The 24,108-nt window shown below is 34.3% G+C and overlaps 1 protein-coding gene across 1 annotated transcript in view; it reads left to right on the forward strand.

Moving 5' to 3' along the window:
• Positions 1-24,108, forward strand: part of LOC149805308 (uncharacterized) — a 471,406-nt gene that overhangs the window by 388,520 nt on the left and 58,778 nt on the right. The window contains exons 99-103 of the mRNA XM_089934018.1: positions 2,523-2,672; positions 3,203-3,404; positions 10,509-10,654; positions 11,714-12,016; positions 15,862-16,039. Coding sequence (XP_089790144.1) covers positions 2,523-2,672; positions 3,203-3,404; positions 10,509-10,654; positions 11,714-12,016; positions 15,862-16,039 — 979 coding nt within the window. The remainder of the gene's footprint in view (positions 1-2,522; positions 2,673-3,202; positions 3,405-10,508; positions 10,655-11,713; positions 12,017-15,861; positions 16,040-24,108) is intronic.

A 24,108-nucleotide genomic window follows, 5' to 3' on the forward strand; every position in this document is an offset into this window, starting at 1 on the left:
GGTTCTTACCAGAGTTTTGCCAGGTTCTTCCTTAACCAGTTATACTGGTCACCATATATACCCTATCTTGCACCAAAAAATGGCCTTAACCTCCCAAAACAACAACAACAATAGCATCTTGTAAAGTTATAAATCCTTATTGACAGCAAGAGCTGTCTGACATATATTTCATACTTCAGTGACTTTATTAACATCTTGAATTTAAAAGATTATTTATTGGGTGCTGTTTATGTTCCAGTCATGAAACTTTATAGTTGGATGTGTTTCTGCTAGTACTACAACCTTAAAACAAAAAGAAGGTCACTGTTGCCCACATGAGAGACAGTCTAATCAATTTACTAGATGTCCAAGTAAGATTTGACTAGATTAGGTAAATTTGTCCAATTGAATTTTGGGTAAGAAAATTGAATAAGATCATTATCCATATGATTTGATTCCATAATATTTTCTTGTAATTTAATAACAACATCAGTTTTATGCACTGTTTTTCTCTCACTTAAGGCTAATTATACATCTGAAAATTACAATGTGGTTGGCTTAAATCAAAGGTGTGACTCACATTATGGACAAAACTAAGGTATGGGCTGCCCTTATTCAGACATGAAATAGCCCCTCTCCCACATTTAAAATTAATTTATTGCTAAATCTTCAGGATCAGATGATGTGATTCATGTTTGTGACACAGAACAAATTACCAGCCATCTAAAAAAAATTTGGAAGTAAGACCAAATCTCTGCAGTCCATATTTATAGGTTACTGCATTTATATGGGAAAATATGAACAAGTTTTTCAGATGGATATAATGCATGACCTTGATATTCCCATATAAATGCAGTAACTGTTTTATTATATGCTCATTTTCTTATCCTACCTAAGACTTAATCATATAAACAAAAATACACTCCAAGAAGCAAAATAACTGAATTTATGCTGTATTTCAAACTAAATACACAAGAGCAGTTTCATCAGTTACACAACAACAACATTATTACTGTGCACATAACTCTGTCCAGATACATTTGAATGTAGTTGCATGCTAGACATCACTTTCAAAAGAAAATGGCAGTTTGATCTACTTAAAATTGAAATTTAGAGCATATTATGAATGAATGTACAATGCAACAACTTTATTATTTAGTCTGGAATGAATAGATTTCATTATTTTTGTCGATTCTGCTAAATTTTGTTTGTGATAATGATCAGATTTATCTGTGTCAGTTCTACATGAAGTACATCTGATTTCAGCAGGGATGGAGCAGTGTGTTGACATCTAAGTGTGTTTCTGTTCTGTCATAGACTGTTTGGAATCATAATGTAGGCAGATTTTGAAGTCTTTCAATTATAATTATCAAAAAGACACTATGGAATATAACGTTTATTTCATTTTGAGTGTAGTAAGGAGGATGTAATTGCACTTGGAATGTAGTTGAAATTACAGTACAATTTTGAATGTATAATCAAGCTTTAGAACCCATGACATGGCTCATGTAATTCGGATTTGCAGAACTAAGAAAGTACATTTTGAGGAAATTCAGGATGTAAAACTGTAAGTATATTTTTGCCATTCTTATTACCAGCTAAAGAAGACACTTTTATGTCTTGTCACTTGCATGTTATTTGTAGGAACACAGCAATTTTATGACCTGTTTGGCATCTATAACTTGCCTAAATTCGAAACAGTATGTCAAAAAAGTTAATGGGGAATGTAGCAAAGCAGGTGGTATGTGGCAGTCCATGAAACATCTGCTTTAATCAACCAAAACATAAACCATCTACTAAGTGAGTATACTTGATGTGTTTGCTAAGTAGTTCCTAATACACTATTGGGCACACATGAGTGCAATATGAAGTGCACATGTGTGCAATATCATAAAATACTGCACAGTTCTGAAATGTAAAGTTAACAGAAAAAATGAGCATATAATAAATGTTTTGGAGAACCAGCTAAAAAGAGCTAGACCCATCAGCACCTGTGTCAAACAGTTCTTGATGATGAGAGCACTGACAAATGTTTTGTCATCTATGTCCAGATAATTAAGCCTAAAACTATGCAGGTTTCAACAGAATTTATCACAACTATTAAAAACAGTGAGGCCACAGGTTCATCCATTGCCAAAGAAATACTGTATATGAGCAAATTTGTCACCTTTGTGTTCAACCAAGTGATATAAATGGCTTTGGATCTGATGGTGCTAGTGTCATGACAGGACTGGCAAGGGTGTTAGAGGAGTTGTGCTCTAGGCAACAGACTTATTATACAAGAGACCCAAAACATGTTGCTTACAGTGAAAACAAGAATAAATCATGACACATTTTGCAGCCCAGACATGGCTTTCTGCAAAGCCATTACACATTTTAGTAAACAGAATGTACAAAATTTTGTTTATGGTTTTCCATGACTAATACGTACCAGATCATGTTGCACTTCGAATCTCATACCAAAACAAATTTTATTTACAATTAATAGTTTTGAGGAAACTAAACATATGCAATTCTTATGATACCTATATTTTTCCCCCAAGATTTCTGTGAAGGCAGCAGATGGAGATGGTAAAGCAGTGACAGGGATTACATTCTGGGATGGTCCTGAGGGCCAGCTGGCCCCATTTGACTATACAGCCCCTGATGAGACAGACACAGTGTGTGATTGTTGCTTTGATGATGATTCTGCTGTGAGTTCAGTGCATTCACTTTTTCTTAATAGATGAATATACTTTATTGGTAAACCAGTTACATGTATGGTTTGTAAGGTATGATCAATTTGTTTCAAAGTTGGGACAAAAATACAGCTCTAAAAGCATGTTTTCATTACTGAAGTATACTCATAATAAAATGGGGTTTGAAAATTGCACATTCTCTTGAGTCAGTCAAACATACAAGATGTATTTTTGAGAAACTAGATTTGGAGAGCTGCATTACGCTGTACCAGTTATATGTCTGTATTCCTGAGTAAAGTTATTTCAATAGTGGGTTGTAACTGTTCAGATTTTATTCAAAGTATTTTGTAAATAAATAATGAAAGATGAGACTTTGACCACTAATTCAATATTAATCATTTATGTTCCATTTATTGTGGCTTCTTTCTTAGTTATATGCAGTTTTTCCACATTTATTAGGAAATTGTGCTATCCATTAGTCATATGAGTGCTTAAAATAAAATGTCTATTAAAAAAAAATGAAGATTTTCTAATTTATTTGGCAGGTCAACTGTTCTTGTGATTGCAATATATACAATAGTACAACCGAACCCACTTCTACTTTAACCACAGCCACAAGAGCCTCTCTGACAAACATCACCACATCCTGGGTTGTGGTACAGGATCTAGAAGAATATGAAAAAATTGAAAAAGTGGAAAAAATTCAATACATGCCACAAAGGTCATGTGGCCTCCAGATTTATTCAGGTTTGTGTTTAATACTGATGTATTGATATAAATCAATGCATTAAAATGGCTAAAGAATTGAAATGCTTGTAAAGTTAAAAAAGGATGCAGGCAGTAAGTGAGAACATGTACATGAAATATTTAACAAGAAAAATACTTAGTTTTCAAACACTGAAGATTTCTGGTGGTTACCAGATCAAATATTTTGAATATGAAGTCATTAGTTATAGCATTTATTTTAAGTGCGACAATTTCAATTTCATCGAAGATGGAATCAATTATAAAACATTGTTTTTGAATTAATGACAGTGCTATTTAAAAGGGAATGAACACAATAATGAATTTGACCTATAAAGTATTACACATTTACTGTAAAACCAAAATCAAATGTAAAAATATTAAAGAAGCATTCATAACGAAATATAGTCAAACCTGTATACTGTGGTCACTCATGGGAAAAAGCCAAAGTGGCCTTTGTAGACAGGCATTCCCTGAAGGCTGATTTAGCTCTCATACTTGTATATTTTGCCAAAGTCCACTGACAATGAAATCATTCTTGTCACACGTATAAAGATTGCTTACATAAACTCAATGAGGCAACTTTACGATGATGTACCATCAAAAAAATGTTTGGACTGTTCCAGGAATGCAGTCCATACAGTGGTAGCCATCTTTTAATGTCACCCCTTCTGCAGAACAAAATTGGCTTTGTAGGAGGAATAGTTTTTCAAGAGGGGATCACACAACCATATATAACAACTATATTAAATATTTAATATTTTTATTAAAAATATCACATGCTTGTTATGGAATCAATATGATAAATCTGTAGTAATATTATTTAAAATAATTACAAATACTAATCAATCACAGTGCAAAACCATTTGAAAATGTTATCAAATAATTTAGGTACAAACCTCTAGCTGTAACTATCATTCTCATTCCATTATTTGTTCTCACTGCTACAAAATGTATAAATTATAGTGCTTATTCAATCCTTATAAAATTTCTCAGCAAATATCATGTGACTCTTCCTCTTTATGTTTAAACAGTTGATATTTTGCAACTTACTTCTTCACTGGCAACTATAACAGTGAAACTAAAGTGTAGCTCTTATACAAAATAATCTGTGATTACAAAGGAAGTGGGCTTGTGGTCCGCTGGTTATTTTTTGGTACCCTTTTTGAATACAATTGCAATCTACTAAAGGGATGCTACAATGGCTGAGGTACCATTTTTATTTTATGGGAGCTGGACATCATGCTGACTTAAGCTGAACAATACTGTACTTCTGATTAGATTTTGTCATCTTTATATAATTATCAGTGGTAATGATAGCCAGTAATTATCAGTGTGATAAGACCTGAATGAACACACAGCAGTAAGGGTAATCTGATTACTTACCTTTTTTATATGGATTAAAGTTAGACACTTGTTTGGTATATTGGTACACATTTTATTGTGTTAAATTCCAAAATCAACAAACATCCAAAAGATTTCTTTCTGTAAGAACCAATATATGTTAATTTGTGTGGTATGAATATGGCATATTTTGTACTGATATGCTGGCTGCTGTCCATATTAGAGGGGTGACCTACTAGAAGTGTTACGTTTGAACAGAAACTCATCAGTACCAATGGATTATTCTTCAAGGGGGTAGAGAGAGACCCCAATATAACAAATTGTTGCCCTATATTTTAGAGATTTTATATTGGTGACTTGCATCTTTTATTTTTTATTCATTTCATCTTCTGCTACATGTTTACTTTTATTTGGGAAGGTTGACCCTTGCATTTCTTTGTCTTTACGTTTTTTTGAACTTATCTTTTTTATTGGCACAGAGGTCTCAGGTGTCAGAGTGGCCTCAAATACTTGCTTTACCAATAACTGTCATCTCACCTGGTTTTTTAAAGTTAACACAAGTATAAAAGTTTTGTTTCTTAGGCATATCTCCAGTTGTAGGCATTATGTTTTGATGGAACTTGGGAAGGGTATTTCTAGCATCATTCAAAACCATTTCTGAGAAATGTGGATTGCTTGAACCTTCTTTCCTTATCTTACATTAATTAATGTTACACTTGTTTTAACTCCAGTGTCAAAGTTTTGTCTTACTGGGAAATCTCCAGCTCTTGGGAAATCTCAGTAGGTATGCAGTGTTTATATAATTTGTTGGGGTGTTTCTTGCATCCATCATAAATCATCACATGCATAAGTTGGTAACATTGTCCTACTATTCTTCTAATAATAACACTGCTGTTTGGAAGTTAACCTCAGTATAGAAAGTTGCTTTTAGGGATTGTTGCAATCATCAATGATTTTTTTAAGGTTTTGGTTCAAGTTTTCACTTGCTTGTTTTTTTCCAAACCCTTTGACAGAGTCTCATCATACTGGGCATGAATCATTACAAAGCTAAGACAATTCCTTCTACAACATTTTTACTTGCCCCTCTTGGGTGTTAGAAATTTTATGTTTTGGGTTTGGTTAAAGTATTTAATTTTGGTTACATTTTCTAAACCCTTTGATAGATTCTCATCATACTTTTCAAGTCATTATGAAGGTAAAGCAATTCACTCCATGATTTGTTTCTTGTCCTTATGACATTGAAGTTACCTTATGATATTGGAGTTACCTTATGACATTGAAGTTACCTTATGACATTGAAGTTACCTTATGACATTGAAGTTACCTTATGACATTGGAGTCAAGGTGTCAGTCAGAGAAAATTTGAGTTATGGTTTTAAGTAAAGGTTGTTCATTTGCTCACATTTCATAAATCTTGTCATTGATTTTCTTCATACTTGGGACGAATCATTATGAGGATAAGATAATTCATTGTGACAAGCATGCTTGCCCCATTGACCTCAGAGTTAAAGTGACTGTCACAGTAAATTTACCATGGGGTTTTGGTTAAGTTTTTTCATTTGCTTATATTTCCTAAGATCTTTTGGAAACTTAGACATATCATTCTGTGACATTGTCACTCGTGCCTTTGATCTAGGTGTTGACACTTTTATTAAATTTGCATTAAAGTTTTGATGAAAGCTTTTTCATTTGCTTATATTCCCTAAATTCCTTGATGGGTTTTCTTCATATTTTAGATGAATCATTATGACACTATGTTGGTTCATTCTATGGCACATTCCCTTGCAGTTCTCATCATTTCCATACATTAAAATATGAAGTAATCTGCAGTTGCTTAGACATGGACAGCCAGACAGTAATGTAATGGAAAATTGTTTATGACTGTGTAATGATGTAAAGAAAATAGCCTGTTATGCAAATGTTATACAGTGATGCTGCAAGATAGATGATAACATGCACAATATAGATCTGTGCCAGGACTTCATATGGTTAAAGACCAGAAGAGCTTATCCAAAGGCCATCACCTGAAATACATCTGTCCATTAGTACAACTAAACTACTGAGAAGATCACCATGAAACCTGACACACACACACACACTCACGAATATAAATACATACACACACATGAAAATCATTTTGTCAGTACTTCAGAACAACATGGGGTTTTCACTGACAGGCATCTTATGATACCTATATTTAGTTTGTCATGAAAATGGTGCTGATCAGACCTCCAACCACCATAACATGCAGTTTAAAAATTTTACTATAGCTTTTCTAGGATAGATGCTTGTAGCAATGTAAGGTTTTCACTAAATATCTTCTTATGTAATTGGTCCTAAATAAAAATAATGCTGATGAGACCTCGCAACATGAAATCTTGTTATAGCTACTTGTGTCAAGCAGACGGTCATACTGAAAGTTTTAACTAGATGACTTACAACAAGATGGCCATTTTGGTGATCCTGAAAATCATGTTATCACTACTCTTCTTTCAGACATGGTTGTAACATGATTGTATTACAGGCAGATTAAGGATGGAGGAGGTGTGATCATTTATGTTTACAAATCTTTAAATCATAGAGGAGTTAATCTTGAAACCATAGATGTTAAAAGGTCTTTTGGTTGAAATCAATCTTTCATCTTCCAACCTATTATTTACTGTTCCATCTGTAAACCTCCAAATTCAATGGCTGACTGGTTAGATGAATTGAAAAAGAAAATGTTAAAGCTCTAAGTATTGATTACAATATTGAAATTATTGTAACAGATGACCCAAATACTGACATCTTGAAAACCACTCCACAAATGCCCAACAGTGTTTTGTAAGTGTATGTGTGATTTAGATTTTTAACATAGCTTTAAAAAATGTTAAGTCATATTGCTATGATGTCTGCAGTGTGGCAGTTTATAGTGATGTCTAGCACCGGGGCTACTACTTTATGAAGCTTTTAATGAAAGTGGAGGAAAACAATTTGTCCAAAATTCAGCTTTTTAAAAATTAATGGTACAACCTATTCCTTGAAGTTCTAAAATCCCATGCACCTGCAACCCCTGAAATAAATTATACCAGGCATTTGAGATAAAAGCTTTGAAAGTGGAAAAAACAGGAAAATTATATTCCCAGGAGTAACAAAGTAAAACATGACTGAGAAATCAAAAAAGAGTTTTTACAAGCTTGAAGAAGTAGCAGAAAAACAGGCTAGTGGTCAAATATGGAAGTATGAGTTAAATCCTAAGAAATCATTTGCTTCTCAATCTTAACTACAGTATGAAAGTAATGTCTGCAGATCAATTAAAGAAATCACTGATGTTTTTAATAAATACTTAACAAACATTTCTCTGTCTTAACTATAGTGTGAAAGTAATGTCTGCAAAATCAATTAAAGAAATCACTGATGTTTTTAATAAATACTTAAACATTTCTCTGTCTTAATTACAGTATGAAAGGAATGTCTGCAAAATCAATGAAAGAAATTGCTGATGTTTTTAATAAATACTTAACAAACATTTCTCTGTCTTAACTATAGTGTGAAAGTAATGTCTGCAAAATCAATTAAAGAAATCACTGATGTTTTTAATAAATACTTAAACATTTCTCTGTCTTAATTACAGTATGAAAGGAATGTCTGCAAAATCAATGAAAGAAATTGCTGATGTTTTTAATAAATACTTAACAAACATTTCTCTGTCTTAACTACAGTATGAAAGCAATATCTATAAAATCAGTTAAATAAATTGCTGACGTTTTTATTAAATACTTAACAAACATTCAGATCAGCTGTTTGAAGAAAATGGAAACGTTAAAAATCAAACTTTGGTGAAATAATTAGTGTAAATATACAGACTAATAAAAATCCAGACCTATTTAAATGTGCTAAAGTAATACCCATTTTGTAAGAGTGAAATAAAGGATAATCCATGTATCTCCAGGCCAATTTCAGTCTTACCAGCACTGTATAAAGCCTTTGAAAAACATGTTAATAACATTGTTTATTCATGCCTGAAGAATAACAATCTTTTCCACCATTTGCAGTCTGGTTTTATGAATTTTTATTCTAGTCAAACAGCCCTCACAAAAATAAACGAAAAATAACATGTCATTTACTTTGGTTTTAAAAATGCATTTGATTTAGCAGATTACTATATCCTTATGTCAAAATTACATTTATACTATAAGTTTGGTGGGAAAGCCATAAAATGGTTATTTTCTTTTCTTCACCATGGTAGACAGAATGTATTTGTAGCTAAAGCACTAAATCTTTTGCATTTGTTAAGGTTTCTGTTTCACACAGAGTAAATAATGGATCCATAATTATATTTAGTCATTATTAATTACCTCCCATTTACTAGGAAGCCAATACAGACCTGTTTGCAGATGACACAATATTCTATGCTTCTTCTCCATCCATAATTGCCATCCAAACCATGTTCAAGATTTGAATAGCAATGCTTCTCCAAATCAAAATAAGACTAAGTCCAAATTAATAACCAAGATTCAGAAATTGAATGCTAAGCAATTTAATTTATATCTTAAGAATAATACTTCCGAAAATGTTTCATAAGCAGTCATGGACTTCTTGACATTAATGTTAACAGTTTTCATCAGTAGTGTGTGTAGAATAATGTATTTAAATCCCTTTCTTATAGGATAGCACTGCTTTGACAAAATTAATTGATCCGTTCCTGATGTTAGAATCCTATATTTTACTGCTGAATTTAGCGCAGAATTATCACCATAATGCATGTGAAAACTGCTCGAGACAAAACTTTGACAGAATTTTTAAAATACAGAAAGAGCAGTACTTGTACTTTTAAATAAACCATTTGATTCACCATCTGAACCCCTTAAAAAATAAATTGGATGGAAATGGAAATTGACATAACTGATTACAGTAATGCTGTTTATTAACATAAATCTTTTCAGTGGAACTGCACCACAATAGCTACATGTTTGGCCACATGTCGGGACCACCGTTGAAAATATTTTTCTTTGTGCCATGAAATTGGCCAAATTAAAAAATTTGGAGCCACTTTTCAACCAAAGGAACTATTTTATGCCATGATGCAGGGACTTAAAATATATGTAATATTATATTGGCCCTATTTTTAATCAATATAAACATGAAAATAAAACAGTTTTTACATGTTTTTATTACATTTAAAAGCAGAAGAATAAGTATTAATAAATATAACAATACCATTATATACACGTGAAGTTCAATGTATAGCATGTGAAAAGCAAGAGTGAATAAAAATGTTTCTTTATAACTGATTATACAAAATACTGCGTAGTCTTTATGAACAATGTCACAGATACTTCATCAATATCTGCCTCATTGTTTTCCAAGACCATTCCTGAAATAAATATTCTCAAAACTGGGCCCATCAATAGAAATTGTCATTAAATTTTTCATGCTAGATATACCCATAGAATTTTGTTTGTTTTGATCAGATTCTGGTGACTAAACCCTCTCTCAGTCAGCAAAGAAACTGTTAAATATTTCATTGATATAAGTGACTTGGGCCCTTTACAGTCCCTGTAGCAGCATCCTGTGTTACTCAGTTAAGTTCAGACCACAAAACCTTGTTATCTAAGTAAATAATCCCTAATATACTAATGAAAGGAAAGAAGAATTTTTTTTGGCCTCATAGGCTAAGTTACTGCAAAATGGACACTCATCAGCCAGTATCTGAGCATATTAATGATAATGAAGTTTGATATGTTCATAAGTAATTGGAATTTTTTTATATTTTTTTCACAGGTTCAGAATCTTTTATTATCGCTTGGTGCCGATTCTTTAATGATTCCAGTCAATTGATGTACACCTCTGCTGTACTTCCCTTCAATGCATCACAGGATTTCCACAGATATACAATGAAGTTCTCAGTCACTAAGGAGGATCTTCAGGTAAGTTAGTTAAATACCAGTAGTTGTATGCTTCATGTGTACTTTCTGAAGAGTATATATGCAAAAACAAAAGTCTATATACCATATTGAAATTCCCATATAAAACAATTTAATTAATCTGTAGGATCATCACTGGCAAATAAAGTGCTACAGCATATGAAGTACAATGGTGTTTTCCCAGAAAACATCCTGGCATAAAAGCCTTTAAACATGGGGAAATGATGCTAGTGTGCTATCAAATATGGATGACAATGCAAAAGATAAAAAACATTGAAACAATTTTTTTTGTATGACATGCAATCAAGAGCATTGGAAGAAAGATCTATAAAAAGCATCCTACTGGCCTAGAGTCCCTGGCCAAATGCTTTTATATTTTGCTATTACATGTATATGTTAGTCAGGTGATTGATCTCAGGCCCACTTGGTCCTTTTGTTTCACAATTCTTATATTTACATATTTATAACTTAACTTTACTGCACTCTGTTACCAGGATTGTACTGACACATGATTGATCTCTATGCAGACATGTTTACATACATAAACTGCTCTTAACCATAATATCCCAGTTCCTACCCATCATCCTGCTCTCCTAGCCACATATTCTCAAAACATTTTTAGAAAGAAACTTGAGCATAATATCAAATAAATTTGGATATCATACTTGGACTAAATCTGCATTAAAAAAGTTTAGCATGCTGATATAGGAACAGTTCAGTATATCTTGAAAGTTATTTTCTCACTGAACTTCAATGGCAGCTTTGGTGCATTATATTGAATACATTGTCCAATAAAACCTATTCATTGCTTTGCTCGTTTATACCTTGCTAGAAGAAATAATAATAATGAGTTTTCAAACATTTTCAAAATCAATATTTGTTTGCATGAAACAACTGTAAAATTGTTTCAGAACACATCCACATGCACATATACTTGTTTTTCATGTGATACACCTTGACTTGAAAAATATTATTTGTTATATAAAAATTAGGAAATGTGATTTTTCAAAGGAATGTTATTTTTAGTTTTAAAGAATATTAAAAATTACAAAATTCTTTCAGCCAACATGGTGCCTCATAGTATATGTAGATGGAGTGGAACTCACTATGCTTTGTGGCATACCAATCCTTAGCAACAAAACGCAGCTTGTCCTGCATGTATGGAACAGAAATGACTATCTTCCTGAGATACATGACATATTTGATCTTTGGTCAACTCGAGCTACATTTAGAGAGCTGAAGTTCCCCCCACCCACCTTGTGTCGATATGGAGCCCCCTTCAGAGGTGCCACTAATGCCATTGTGAAGTATGAGGCTGGAATTGGTAACTCCAAGGGTGATACAAACATTTTCCCATTTACTGAGGTAAGAAATGTCAACTTTGCTTTGAATTATTTGGGAGTAATTTGTGTGTGTGTGTGTGTGTTTTTAATACTTTTCTAATATAACTTTGCATGCAGTAGTCAAATAAAAACCCTAGACATTTCCAAACAATTTTTTTTGTTGAGATTCATTAAGGAACAGTTCTGATGGCTGTAATCACACCATAGTTTTATCCAGCTTTAAATGTAATTATATTTGCTCCAGCTGTTTGAAGCAGTGGACATATTGGAAACTGGAACCACAGCAATTACATCACATGGTACAGTAGTGACAACTGGATCCAGAAACACACACCCAGGATGGAAGAACAGTGTCAGTTTTTGACAAATTTAACTTGAGAAATGCAGTTTCTAAGTGGAAGTGCACATCGCCCACACAGAGATGAACGGTTGGATTGAAGGAATCCTGAACAATGAATTCCCCACATCTCAGAAATCCAAGGAAAGCAGCTATGCAGACAGTGAACAACAACAAATCTCAGTGTGTGTCAAATACTCCTCCTCACAGAATTGTACAAATGCTTGTCAGTGTATTGTATGTAATAGGCTGGCACAATTTTGCAGATGAACCTTGGGTTTTTTGATGACCTGGAGGATGGTGGCAAGATGCAGCATATTATTTCTGTCTGTGGTAAATGGTGATTCCATACCAGCCTGCATATACTTGAACCTAATGCCACAGAGGTACAATTTTATTGTAGAATGCTTTAAGGTGAGGGCTCTTGTGCAATGTGTCACTATGTCTGAGGCAAAGCCACACATCAGCATGAAGATCCTAAAAGCATTTAATGCAGTGTTGTAGGCGATTGGTGTAGCACGGCTTAAAGTCTGGTTCCATTAAAAGTCCACCTCTTTATCCAGGTCCATAAGACCTCTGAAGGAGGGGGGTATTTGCAGGATTGTAGATCTGCATCCGGAGCCAGTGCATGAAATTTCTGAAATTGCATGTGGTACAAGGCATTAGCTTTATTATTGATAATTCCTGGAATGTGTTTGGCAGAAAAATAAAAGTTACAAGAAGCTGTACACCATGTAAGTTTATATGCATACATTTTGATCTCTCCTTTTGAAGTATATTCACCGTGGCCATATTATCACATGTAAATATTATGCATTTGCTTGCCCATTCTGCACCCAAATAATGGCAGCCACAATAGGATACAACTCCCTGAATGCCACAGAGAAATCATCCTCCACAGAAAAAAGCATTTGAAGATCATCAGACCATGCAGCTGCAAACCAGCGAGTTTTGAAATAACCCCCATACCCTACTTTGGATGAAGCATCTGTGCATACTGTAATTCAAAATTGTCCGATGTAGTGGACTGATTGTCAAGAAACATAGAAACTCTATTCCACGAAGCTAGAAATTGGTACCACATGTATAATTCCTCTCTGCAATTTGCATCTAAGTGAATGTAATGATCGAGTTCCCTGACTTTGGTAGATAGTCATATGAGATATGACACGAATGCATGCCCTGATAGGATAACACGAGTAGCAAATTTTTAGTGGCCCAATAACTGGAGCAGTTCTTGCTTGCAGACACTTTGTTAAGAAAGTGTTTATTGTAGTTCACAATATGCTCCACTTTATCATGCGGTAAACATAGTTGCATTTGCTCTGAGTCTAGAATTATTCCCAAATATTCTATAACTGTACATGGGCCAACGGTCTTGTTTGGAGCTGTAGGAATTTTCAATCTGTTGAAAATTAAAGTCAACAAAGCCATCGTTCTCTCACCACATGCAGAAGGAGGATCTATTGTAAGAAAGTCATCAAGGAGGTGCAAGATGACATCAATACCATAATTATGTTTTGCTATCCAACAAATCGCCTGAGATAAGGTATCAAATAATTTTGGACTTGAACATGACCCAAAAGGGAGGCGAACACAAACATAATAATGTCCTCTCCATTTTACAAAGAACAAGTGCCATTGTGAAGGTTCAATGGGAATCTGTTTGAAAGCATCGGAAATGTCAGTTTTGCAAATAATAACTCCCTTACCATAACTCTGAATAATTCGAATGGCATCATTAATCTTGACATAGCTTAGGGAGTATCTATCCGTGTCAATAAGTTCATCAATACTTGTATGCATGTGATCGCCATGGGGAGAGGACAGGTGATTTAAACTCCTGATGAAATCCCAGAATAGAACGATGAAAATAAATGGGGAAAATTTGTAACACATTTGTTTTGACCGAAATATGCATGCTGTGATTCTCAAACTAGAACAGTTGAACAAAAGATCCTGCATGTGACAGCTGGGACTGTTTTGATTGGCTGGCAAGTGATGTATTAATACATCTCATGCATATTAATGCAGGCTATTTGCAGGAATGGTAGTGAGAGGGTCACCTATTGCTGTATATAAATTAATGCTTAAGTAAGCACTTAAGCAACAATATATGCACTAGTGTGGGGTAGGGAAATCCCACCCAAAAGTTAAACTATGTGGGTAGGATGCTTTGCTGAGTTTCTATCTACAGATTTTATCCCAGAGGGTGCAATTTTCCTAATTCACACTGACATATATGACTTATTTTTCTCTAATTTCTCCCAAGGAAATAATGTTGGAAAAAGATGACATGATATCTTTATAGATGCAGGTTTGAAAATAAAGAAATAAAGAACATTATATTTTTTAAGGTTTTTCTTCATTCAAAAAGGGCATAAAAAGTTTAATTTGTAACATGTAATCTGTTGTAAACATCAGTTATTGTTTAAAGACCAGCAAAATGTGTTCCTTCAGTTCTAAAAGTTTGAGAATCATTGCAAATGTAAGTATAATGACATCATCTACTGTGTTAGTGAGTGGACTTATATGAGATAAGTGTATCTCATATCATTCGACTGCATAGGCAAACTGTTTTGCACAAATGGAGGAATAATAGAAATGAAGATCTCTTTTTGTCTGGTGGCACCACATGTGTTATAATTGCATGTATTTGCAGGTGTGATAGGCATTTTGTGGAATCCTGTTTGTCTATACAGTTTTCAAAAGTAAAGTCATCCATGATTAAATATATTGCAAAACCATAGATACATTTAATTATAGGTAAGGCAGGCCAAATAGCCAACCCTTGTTCTGTATACATACATATACACACACACACACACACATGCATACATACCCAGTCACACAGTTTAAACAATGAAGGAAGTAGATAATAGTGTCAAGTTCATGAATGCATAATTCGTTCATTTAAAATATTTTGTGGTCAAATGAAGATATCAGAGTTGGAACTAGTGACTGTTTGTTAAACTTGGAATGATCAGCAGGAAAAGAGCTTTTTTATTATATATCATTGAATAAACTTAATGGCCAATTCAATGTAGGTCATATAAAGTCACATAGCAGCAGTTATTATACACATGAAGACTATTTTCCTTTTGGTTTCCAGTGATACTGATATGTTCTCATTTAGAAATTTGTCAGCTTTCAGTTCATTGACTTGCAATTCTGTTACAGTAGAATGGCCGAGTAGTCAAAAGTGCTCTACGTTACGGATCACTGCCATCTCACCTCTCTCTGCGTGGGTTCGAGTCTAGGATTCGGCCAATGTGGGTATGTGAGAAAGCTTGCCAGTAGCTTCTCATGTGTCGGTGGTTCTTCTCAGGGTTTTCCCGGGTTCTTCCTCCACCATTAATACTGGCCGCCATACGGTTTTCCCGGGTTCTTCCTCCACCATTAATACTGGCCACCATATATAGCCTATCATGTGCTGAAAAATGGCGTTAAACCCCACAACAACAACAACTGTTACAGTAATTTTCTGTATTGAATCTATAATAATTTTCACATTATTTATGTTCATACAGGTGTATAGTCCATGCATTCCCTGCATTGATGCCTGCTCCAAGTACAACTGTGACAGAGACTGCAGAAATGAGGTTGTCAGAATTCCATTCTCCCTCTCTGGGCTAAATCTGCAGCCATTGATGGAGATTCAAACTGACAATGGGACAGAAATGATCCGAGCCACATACTACATTACAGGTAATCAGTAGTCTTAAAATAGAAAAAAGGCCTCTTCCAATCAGCAATTAATAAACTATCAGTTTCTAGTGAGAACATATTTTAAAAATGACTCTAAAAAGAAAGGATATATTTGTTGCATGTGTGCATATTTTCTATATTGTCACTCTAGAGATGAAACTGCACCTTTCCAATTTTCCTTTGCAAAGATACATTTATTTGTGCAGAAGTATTATATATATACTCACTTAAGTCACCCACTACCCTTCTTTTATAACTTTAAAGGTAAATTTCTCTTTGACCTCCCTATAAGTTGGGGTGTATCTTGCAAGTCAGATCTATTGAAGGGGTGACTTCTTGTCAGTGAGTCTGAGTTGCATTTTGGAAAAATAAACTAGCCAAACATGATTGTTAGATAGATAAAATAATAACAAAACCAGTGTAAAATGCAGTTGTGTTATTGAGTTGAATGTCACAAATAAATTGACAACCTATAATTTGTTCTAATTAAATCCATTATAATCCATAATGTCTGACATTTTAGATCCATGAATTAAACAATGGACATTAAGTCTGCATTTGTGTGATTCACAGTATACTATAAATGTTGCTCTCCAATGTCATCTGGTACAAAGTCCAAGACTTCATCCTCATTTTCTGATAAAGTTTTGAAGTCCACTATCCTTGTCTAGTTATTTTAAATCTATTTAGTCTAGTCATTGTAAATATCATCCAACTCAATTTTCCTGGCTTCACTGTCATATATCAGTTTCTAGTGAGAACATATTTTAAAAATGACTCTAAAAAGAAAGGATATATTTGTTGCATGTGTGCATATTTTCTATATTGTCACTCTAGAGATGAAACTGCACCTTTCCAATTTTCCTTTGCAAAGATACATTTATTTGTGCAGAAGTATTATATATATACTCACTTAAGTCAAGTCCTTCATTTGGATCATTTGAAGATGGCTGCCATGTATATGTGGTCTTAACACAGCTCCACTCAACTCCATGAACTTGGTGTAAAAACTGGTGTTAAATATGCTAATACCTGTAGCCATCATTTATACTGTGGATTTATGACAATATTAAGTTAGTGTAAGTGAAATTTTATGTGCACATGTTCATGTATTCAAGTGAATTTGGAAACCTATTCAGAACAAAGGATTTTTGGCTATCCAAGATGGCTACCAAAGTGGATATACTTGAAATTGAACTACACCTACCATATCTGAACTTCAGTTGATACCAACTCAAACACATTATGCAAGTCTCATTCAAAAGTTTATGGACATGTGCTAGTCATAAATAAGGATCTGATATACTTTTGCTATCACTGCTATGAACAAGCTGAAAATATCAGAATCATGGAAACATATTTAAATACCAGCCTTGTAGGTTCCTTACTCAACACACTCAGCTCAGCCTTTTCTGCATCATTCTCTGGCTTTAGTATGTCTGATATACCTGAAGATCAGAGCCACACAGATAATCCCATGCAGGAAAGTCATGTTCAGAATAAAAATGAAAACAATGGTGCAGATGAGGATTTGGAATTATCCATTATGGCTGACACTCCAGAATTCTTGAGGGTCAAACATAATAAATACAGTATCACTGTGAATATAGATCCACAAAAGTTTGAGTTTGTAAAACAGATATTGGATTCAGAACCTTGCATGACTTCATGCAGTTCAAGTGTACAAAATGGTATTATCTACAGAACACAAGAGAAAAACACTGTGACAGCTACATTGTATAAAACAACATGTGTCTTACATATACAGGGGCTGAACAGTCTCACATGGTTAGATCATATTATCTGTAAATGTAGACAGGATGAGAATACCCATGCTAAAGGCATTTATATGCTGACATCTACACCAGTAACTAGATGTAGTACCAAACATGAAACAGTTCCTAAAGTCTTTGACCTAAATGACTCAGGCAATAAAATTAACACCCCTCCAGAGTGTCAGGCAATTACACGCTCCATAAATCATGACCACAGCAGTGATGGCTTAAGCCTTAATGATTTCTTCATGTGTGTACATCAAAAAACAATTAGGAAATTGGAGACCCAAATCGAAGAATTAAAACTACAGTTACATGCTATTAAATCAGCACAGGGAAAGGTTAATGAGCAAGTAACCTCATGTGAAACAGCAATTCAGACAGACTCCCAAATATCAACAGTATCAGATGCTCAGACACAGACAATCCCAGTACCAGCCAAAAGAAAATGTAAAATGACCATGCAAATAAAAACTGATGCCCAAAGTAATCCTGCATTGCAGACAACAGTATCCCCCTCTCAGTCATGTGACACACCTGCAACAGCAATAAGTGTACATCCATGGCCCGCAGTTCAAACAAGTCTGTTACCTTCACCAACAACTGCATTTCCCAGTGCTCAGACAAATGTGTCAGAATCAACAACAGTAGTTCACACAACTGAAACACCAATTTCAGCACCCCTTCCTCCAAGATATGTGTCTGAAATACAATCCCGAGTCCAACACACGACATCACAAGCCAGAAAAGATAGAACTCTAATAATTGGCTCCTCAATTTTGAAAAGTATAATACCAAGGAGACTTTTTAAAACAGATGTACAGACTTTAAGAGGTGCAAAAATCAACAACATCACTGACAGAATAATGAACAGTGACCTAACCAAATACAAACAAATTATTATTTTAGTAGGTGGAAATGATGCCTGTGAGGGAAGGTCACTAAATCAACTCAAAACAGATTTTGAAAGTTTATTGTATGCTGCTAGATATTGCAGCCCAAATACATGTAAATTAATGATATCGGGACTACCTCCTCGTGTGGACACCAAGGCCAAAGAAATAAATTATCTGATAATTGACTTATGTGAAGATTTCAACCTACAGTACATTCCACAATACAAATCTTTCTTCATTCAGAATCAGGATGTCAACCTTAGTCTCTACCACAGAGACAAAATTCATCTAAGCAGAAAAGGAACCTCTCAGCTACTGAGAAATATTAACATGTATGCCCCTATTTTCAAGCACTTTAATGAAGAGTGTTGTCTTAACTGTGGAGAAACTGGGCACATGACACAGGTATGCCATCATGGCAAACAGATCGAGTGTTTTAGATGCCATAAATATGGACACAAACAAAGACTTTGTCCATCAATGTATACATATTAGGAAGCTGGCAAAGAGGAGAATGCCAACGCTTCATTTACAAAAAAACTAAATGTACCCAGTGGGACTCTTGACTCTAACTATTCAATGGACACTATTGTAGATGCAAATGTAAATGGATTTTCAGGGTTTGTATGTGACTTTGAAGATGCTAATATATATGAACATTTAAATATAGAAATAGGATGTCAGAATGATAAAAGCAGTATGGAGACAATCTCAGTGAGTACCCCATTGCATGATGACATACATGTAATTGATATGAAACTAAATACAAAAGGTTTTAACATAGGTCACTTAAATGTACAAGGTATAGTGGGAAAGATAGACCAGATTAAGTTAATGTTGTCTTCCACGGAAAATAATATACATGTTTTAGGACTCACTGAAACCAAATTAAATGCTAACCACAATGATGATCTATTTCACTGTCAAAGCTACAAGAAACCATTTCGTAGGGACAGAGAGACAGCGGGGGGGGGTCTTGTTGTATACATTAGGGAAGATGTAAATGTGAAAAGGCGACTTGACTTGGAGTCACATGAAATTGAGAGTATCTGGGTGGAAATTTTTCAAAATAATGCAAAATCTTTCCTAGCTGGTTTCATTTATAGACCACCTTCCTCCAAAGCATTTTGGAATGATAACTTTTTGAAACAAATAGAAAATGTTCTAGCACAGGAGAAAGAAACATATATACTCGGAGATATAAATAAGGACCTTCTCAATACTCAAATAAGGAACAACTGGATGGAATTTATTGAATCATTAGGCCTAGACCAGCTGGTAAATGAGCCTACAAGGGTAACAGAAAAATCAAGCACTCTTATTGATCACATTTATATTAACCTACCAGACAATGTGGCTTGTGTTAATGTACCAAATGTTGGTCTTAGTGACCACTATCCTACTTTTTTGTCAAGAAAGGTTAAATGCAAGAAAAATAAGAAAAATACACATAAAACGATCACTTACAGATCGTTCAAAACTTTTAATGAAGAACAATTTCTCAATGACCTATATAAAGTTCCATGGAGTATGATCCAAAATTTGGATGACATAGATGAAGCCATGAGGGTGTGGACTGACTTATTTATGGATGTAGTATCTAAGCATGCACCAATGAAAGTACATCGAGTAAAGACTGATATTCAACCTAATTGGCTTACTACTGAAATCCTAGATGTTATGAAAACACGAGACAAATTCAAGGCTATGGAAAACCATGCACAATATAAAGTATGGAGAAATAAAATAACAAGTATGATCAAAAAAGCTAAAAAAACTTATTATCAATCATTGCTTGAAAACAAAAAGAGCAACACAAACTCCATTTGGAAAGTCTTCAATGAACTCACTGGAGGAACGCACAAAAACAGACAAATAAAATTCACTCACTTCTGGTAAATGACACCATAGTCACTGATGAAACTGACATTGCAAATGTTTTCAATGATTTTTTCATCAACATTACCACAAAGTTAAAAGAGCCAGTGATAGAAAACAACTTTAATGAACTGAAAAAGTTCTGCAGCAGTAAAATCTCAAAGGAGGTATGTTTCTCTATCCCACCAGTGTCAAAAAACTTTGTTAAAAAATGTCTCAGTGAACTTGATACCAAGAAAGCTACAGGACTTGATCAGATTGGTCCACGACTCATTAAATCTTCTGCCTTTGCTATTGTAGATAGCATAACATTCATAATTAATTTAAGTATTGCAATCTCATCTGTCCCCAAAATATGGAAAACTGCAAAAGTAACTCCTATTCACAAATCTGGTTCTAAGGATGATGCTGATAACTACCGACCAATTTCAATACTACCAAACTTGTCAAAATTGATTGAAAAACATGTCCATGACTCATTCATGTCATATTTAACCAAACACTTGCTGTTACACCCTAATCAATCAGGCTTTAGACAGAACCATTCCTGTGAGACTGCCTTGATCTCCCTAACTGATAAATGGCTTCAAGCACTTGACCAAGGTAGAATAATAGGAACTGTATTTGTAGATTTCAGGAAAGCTTTTGACATGGTGGATCATGAAATCCTTTGAAGAAACTGAAAATCTACCAGTGTGATGAAAGAACAATTAGATGGTTTACTTCATACTTAAATGAGAGAACACAACATGTTTACATAAATAATGTTCTGTCTGAACCTGAAACAATTAGATATGGAGTACCACAAGGCTCAATTCTAGGTCCACTACTATTCATTTTATTTATTAATGACCTACCACTTTTACTAAGAGACTCAATATCATCTACAGATCTCTATGCAGATGACACAACATTGTCAGACATCCAAAACACAAAGCATGAGCTCGAAATTTCTTTACAGAATGCACTAAACAAACTGGAAAACTGGTGCACATGTAATGGCATGGTGGTAAATACTGGTAAAACTAAAATATTACTTATCTCAACACGGCAAAGAAGGACAAATCTTGATAGTGATGAACTATATCTGACATGGAAGGATACAAATCTGCAAATAGTCTGTCATGATAGGCTACTTGGTGTTCTGGTAGATAATAACCTATCATGGACTGAACATATCAAACATACCAGTAAAAAAGTCAATTCAAGTTTATGGCTTCTCAGTAGGATAAGACATTTTCTCCCTGAAAGGCACAGGAAACTATTTTATAACAGTTACATACAACCCTATTTGGACTACTGTAGTACAGTATGGGGTAATTCAAATGACAAAAACATAGCAAAGCTGGCACATCTTCAAAAAAGAGCATTTGGGCTAATATCAATCCAGAAAGAAAGCAAGGAAAGTTTAGCTGGTAGGTTAAAAATATTACCTATTAAAGACCGAATCTGTTTGAGAAAAGCCAAATTAATGTACAGGATATCTCAGAATAGTGCTCCTGAATATTTACAATCACTATTCCAGTATAGGCTACCTGGTAATACTCCCCACCTGCGATCCATGTCTACCAAACAGTATAAAATTCCCAAACCAAATAAGGAGTTATTTAAAAAAAGTTTCCAATACTCTGGAACTCTGCTCTGGAATAGTATTCCAGCTGAGATTAGAAATGCCCACTCTATTTCCTTCTTCGAAACCCAATATATCCAGTGGCTTCAGAGATGCAGCTTAAATAAATAAATTCCTTCCCGTACAGAAAAATCTCACCAGTTCACATGAGCTGCTCATAAGCTGCACATGAGAACCTTGTTAGAAATGTATGCAAATTGGGTAGATTTTGCAGGCTCATGTGTGCAGTTTGTTAGATCTTGTGAGCCAAGGAAAAACTAACCTGATTCTCACGTGAGCAGATTTTGCTCACGTGAGAATCTAAATTTTCACATGAGAAAGTAGAACTTAGAAAACATTCTTTTCCATTACATACAACAATGTTTGAAAATAAGACAGAGTTCTAATTTCTCACGTGAGTTATCACGTGAGAAACTTGGACTTTGATTCTGATTAAACACTTTTTTCAAATTTATTCAAAGTTGGATTTTCTCATGTGAGTTATCACATGAGCAATTTGGACTTAAATATTTTGTGCATGTTGAATGTCAAGCATCTCCATTATTGTCAAATAGACATTATTTCTATTTTGCACTTGCTGTTACTTTGTTGTAATTTTTAAATTTTAAAACATTTTCAGCTTATTTTCTCACAGTGAGTTTTAATCTTATATTGACCCAACAGGCTCCTTGTATTTGAACATATTAAGGTTCATTTCACTGTTTATAAAACGAAACAATTCAGAATTAAGGTCTTGTATAACCAGACTACCCATTAAACTTTAACAGCTGTAAAAAGGTGAAATGTTTCTCTCCCCAAAATTCACAGTTTACAAATATAAAAAGGAAATAAAACTTTTGCCCTAAAATGAATCCTATGTACCATAAACATATGATGCAACTCCTTTATTCACAAACTTCAAACACCCCACAATCAAATTGTAAAATAAGTACATAACCTCATATCTGGAAAAAAATAAACACTGATGCACAGTCCTTTTGGCCTAATAAACTCTCAAGTTATTTTCCATAAAAATTGGAGAATTACATAAACTACGTCGTTTTCTTCCATGCCTAACGTTCGCACAAAAGTCAATACAATCTTATACTTACTGAATTGTGTAATTCGGCTTAGGGGTCTTCCATTTAGTACGTACGCAAAAGTCTGGCAAAGCTTGACCCACCCCACCCCACCCCGTACGAATGCATGCTTTTTTTTTTTACCCCCCCCCCTTACCGCGTACTTACGAATGCATACTTTTTTTTACGCCCCCCCCCCCGCATACGTACGCTTGACGCCCCCCTTCCCCATATTCTATAAAACGGCCTATGTTTAATCCACGCAGAAACCATAAAGGATTAATAATATTAACGTGTTTAATAAAACATTGTCCACCGACGTTGAATGTCTGGCATCAAAGAAATACGCGGGGTAACATTAAATATTTTGTCTAGTGTCCGCTAAAATTCAAATGCCGACTGAACAGTCGAACGGGTTACGTATTAGACAAATTATTATCCAGGTTTCACCCCAACCACGTTTCCTATGCATGTGTACATTATCATTAAAAAAAAAAACAACAACATGTACTGTACATAAAATTTAATAAATCCATAAGAAACTAACTGCCTAATCCAGTCGTGTTTGGTTGTGTAGCTGTTTCACACTGTTTTACACGTGTATATTCTTGGCAATAGAAACTTTTGCTTATTTGCAGCCTTTTAAATGTTGTAATCATGTTATTTCAAAGTTTATAAAAGAAGTTTCCTATTGAAATAATCACAAAACAAATCACTGACGTTTCTGTTAACTTTTCTGTGACCCAGGTTATCAGAGTACACGGTGGAAGAATCGGCTTGTTAGAACCATTAGAGTGTCCTGTGGGGTATGGCTCGGCACAAGCTAGTGTAA

This window comes from Sinohyriopsis cumingii, chromosome 2 (assembly GCF_028554795.1).
Source record: "Sinohyriopsis cumingii isolate HCF-2022 chromosome 2, ASM2855479v2, whole genome shotgun sequence".
NCBI lineage: Eukaryota > Metazoa > Mollusca > Bivalvia > Unionida > Unionidae > Sinohyriopsis > Sinohyriopsis cumingii.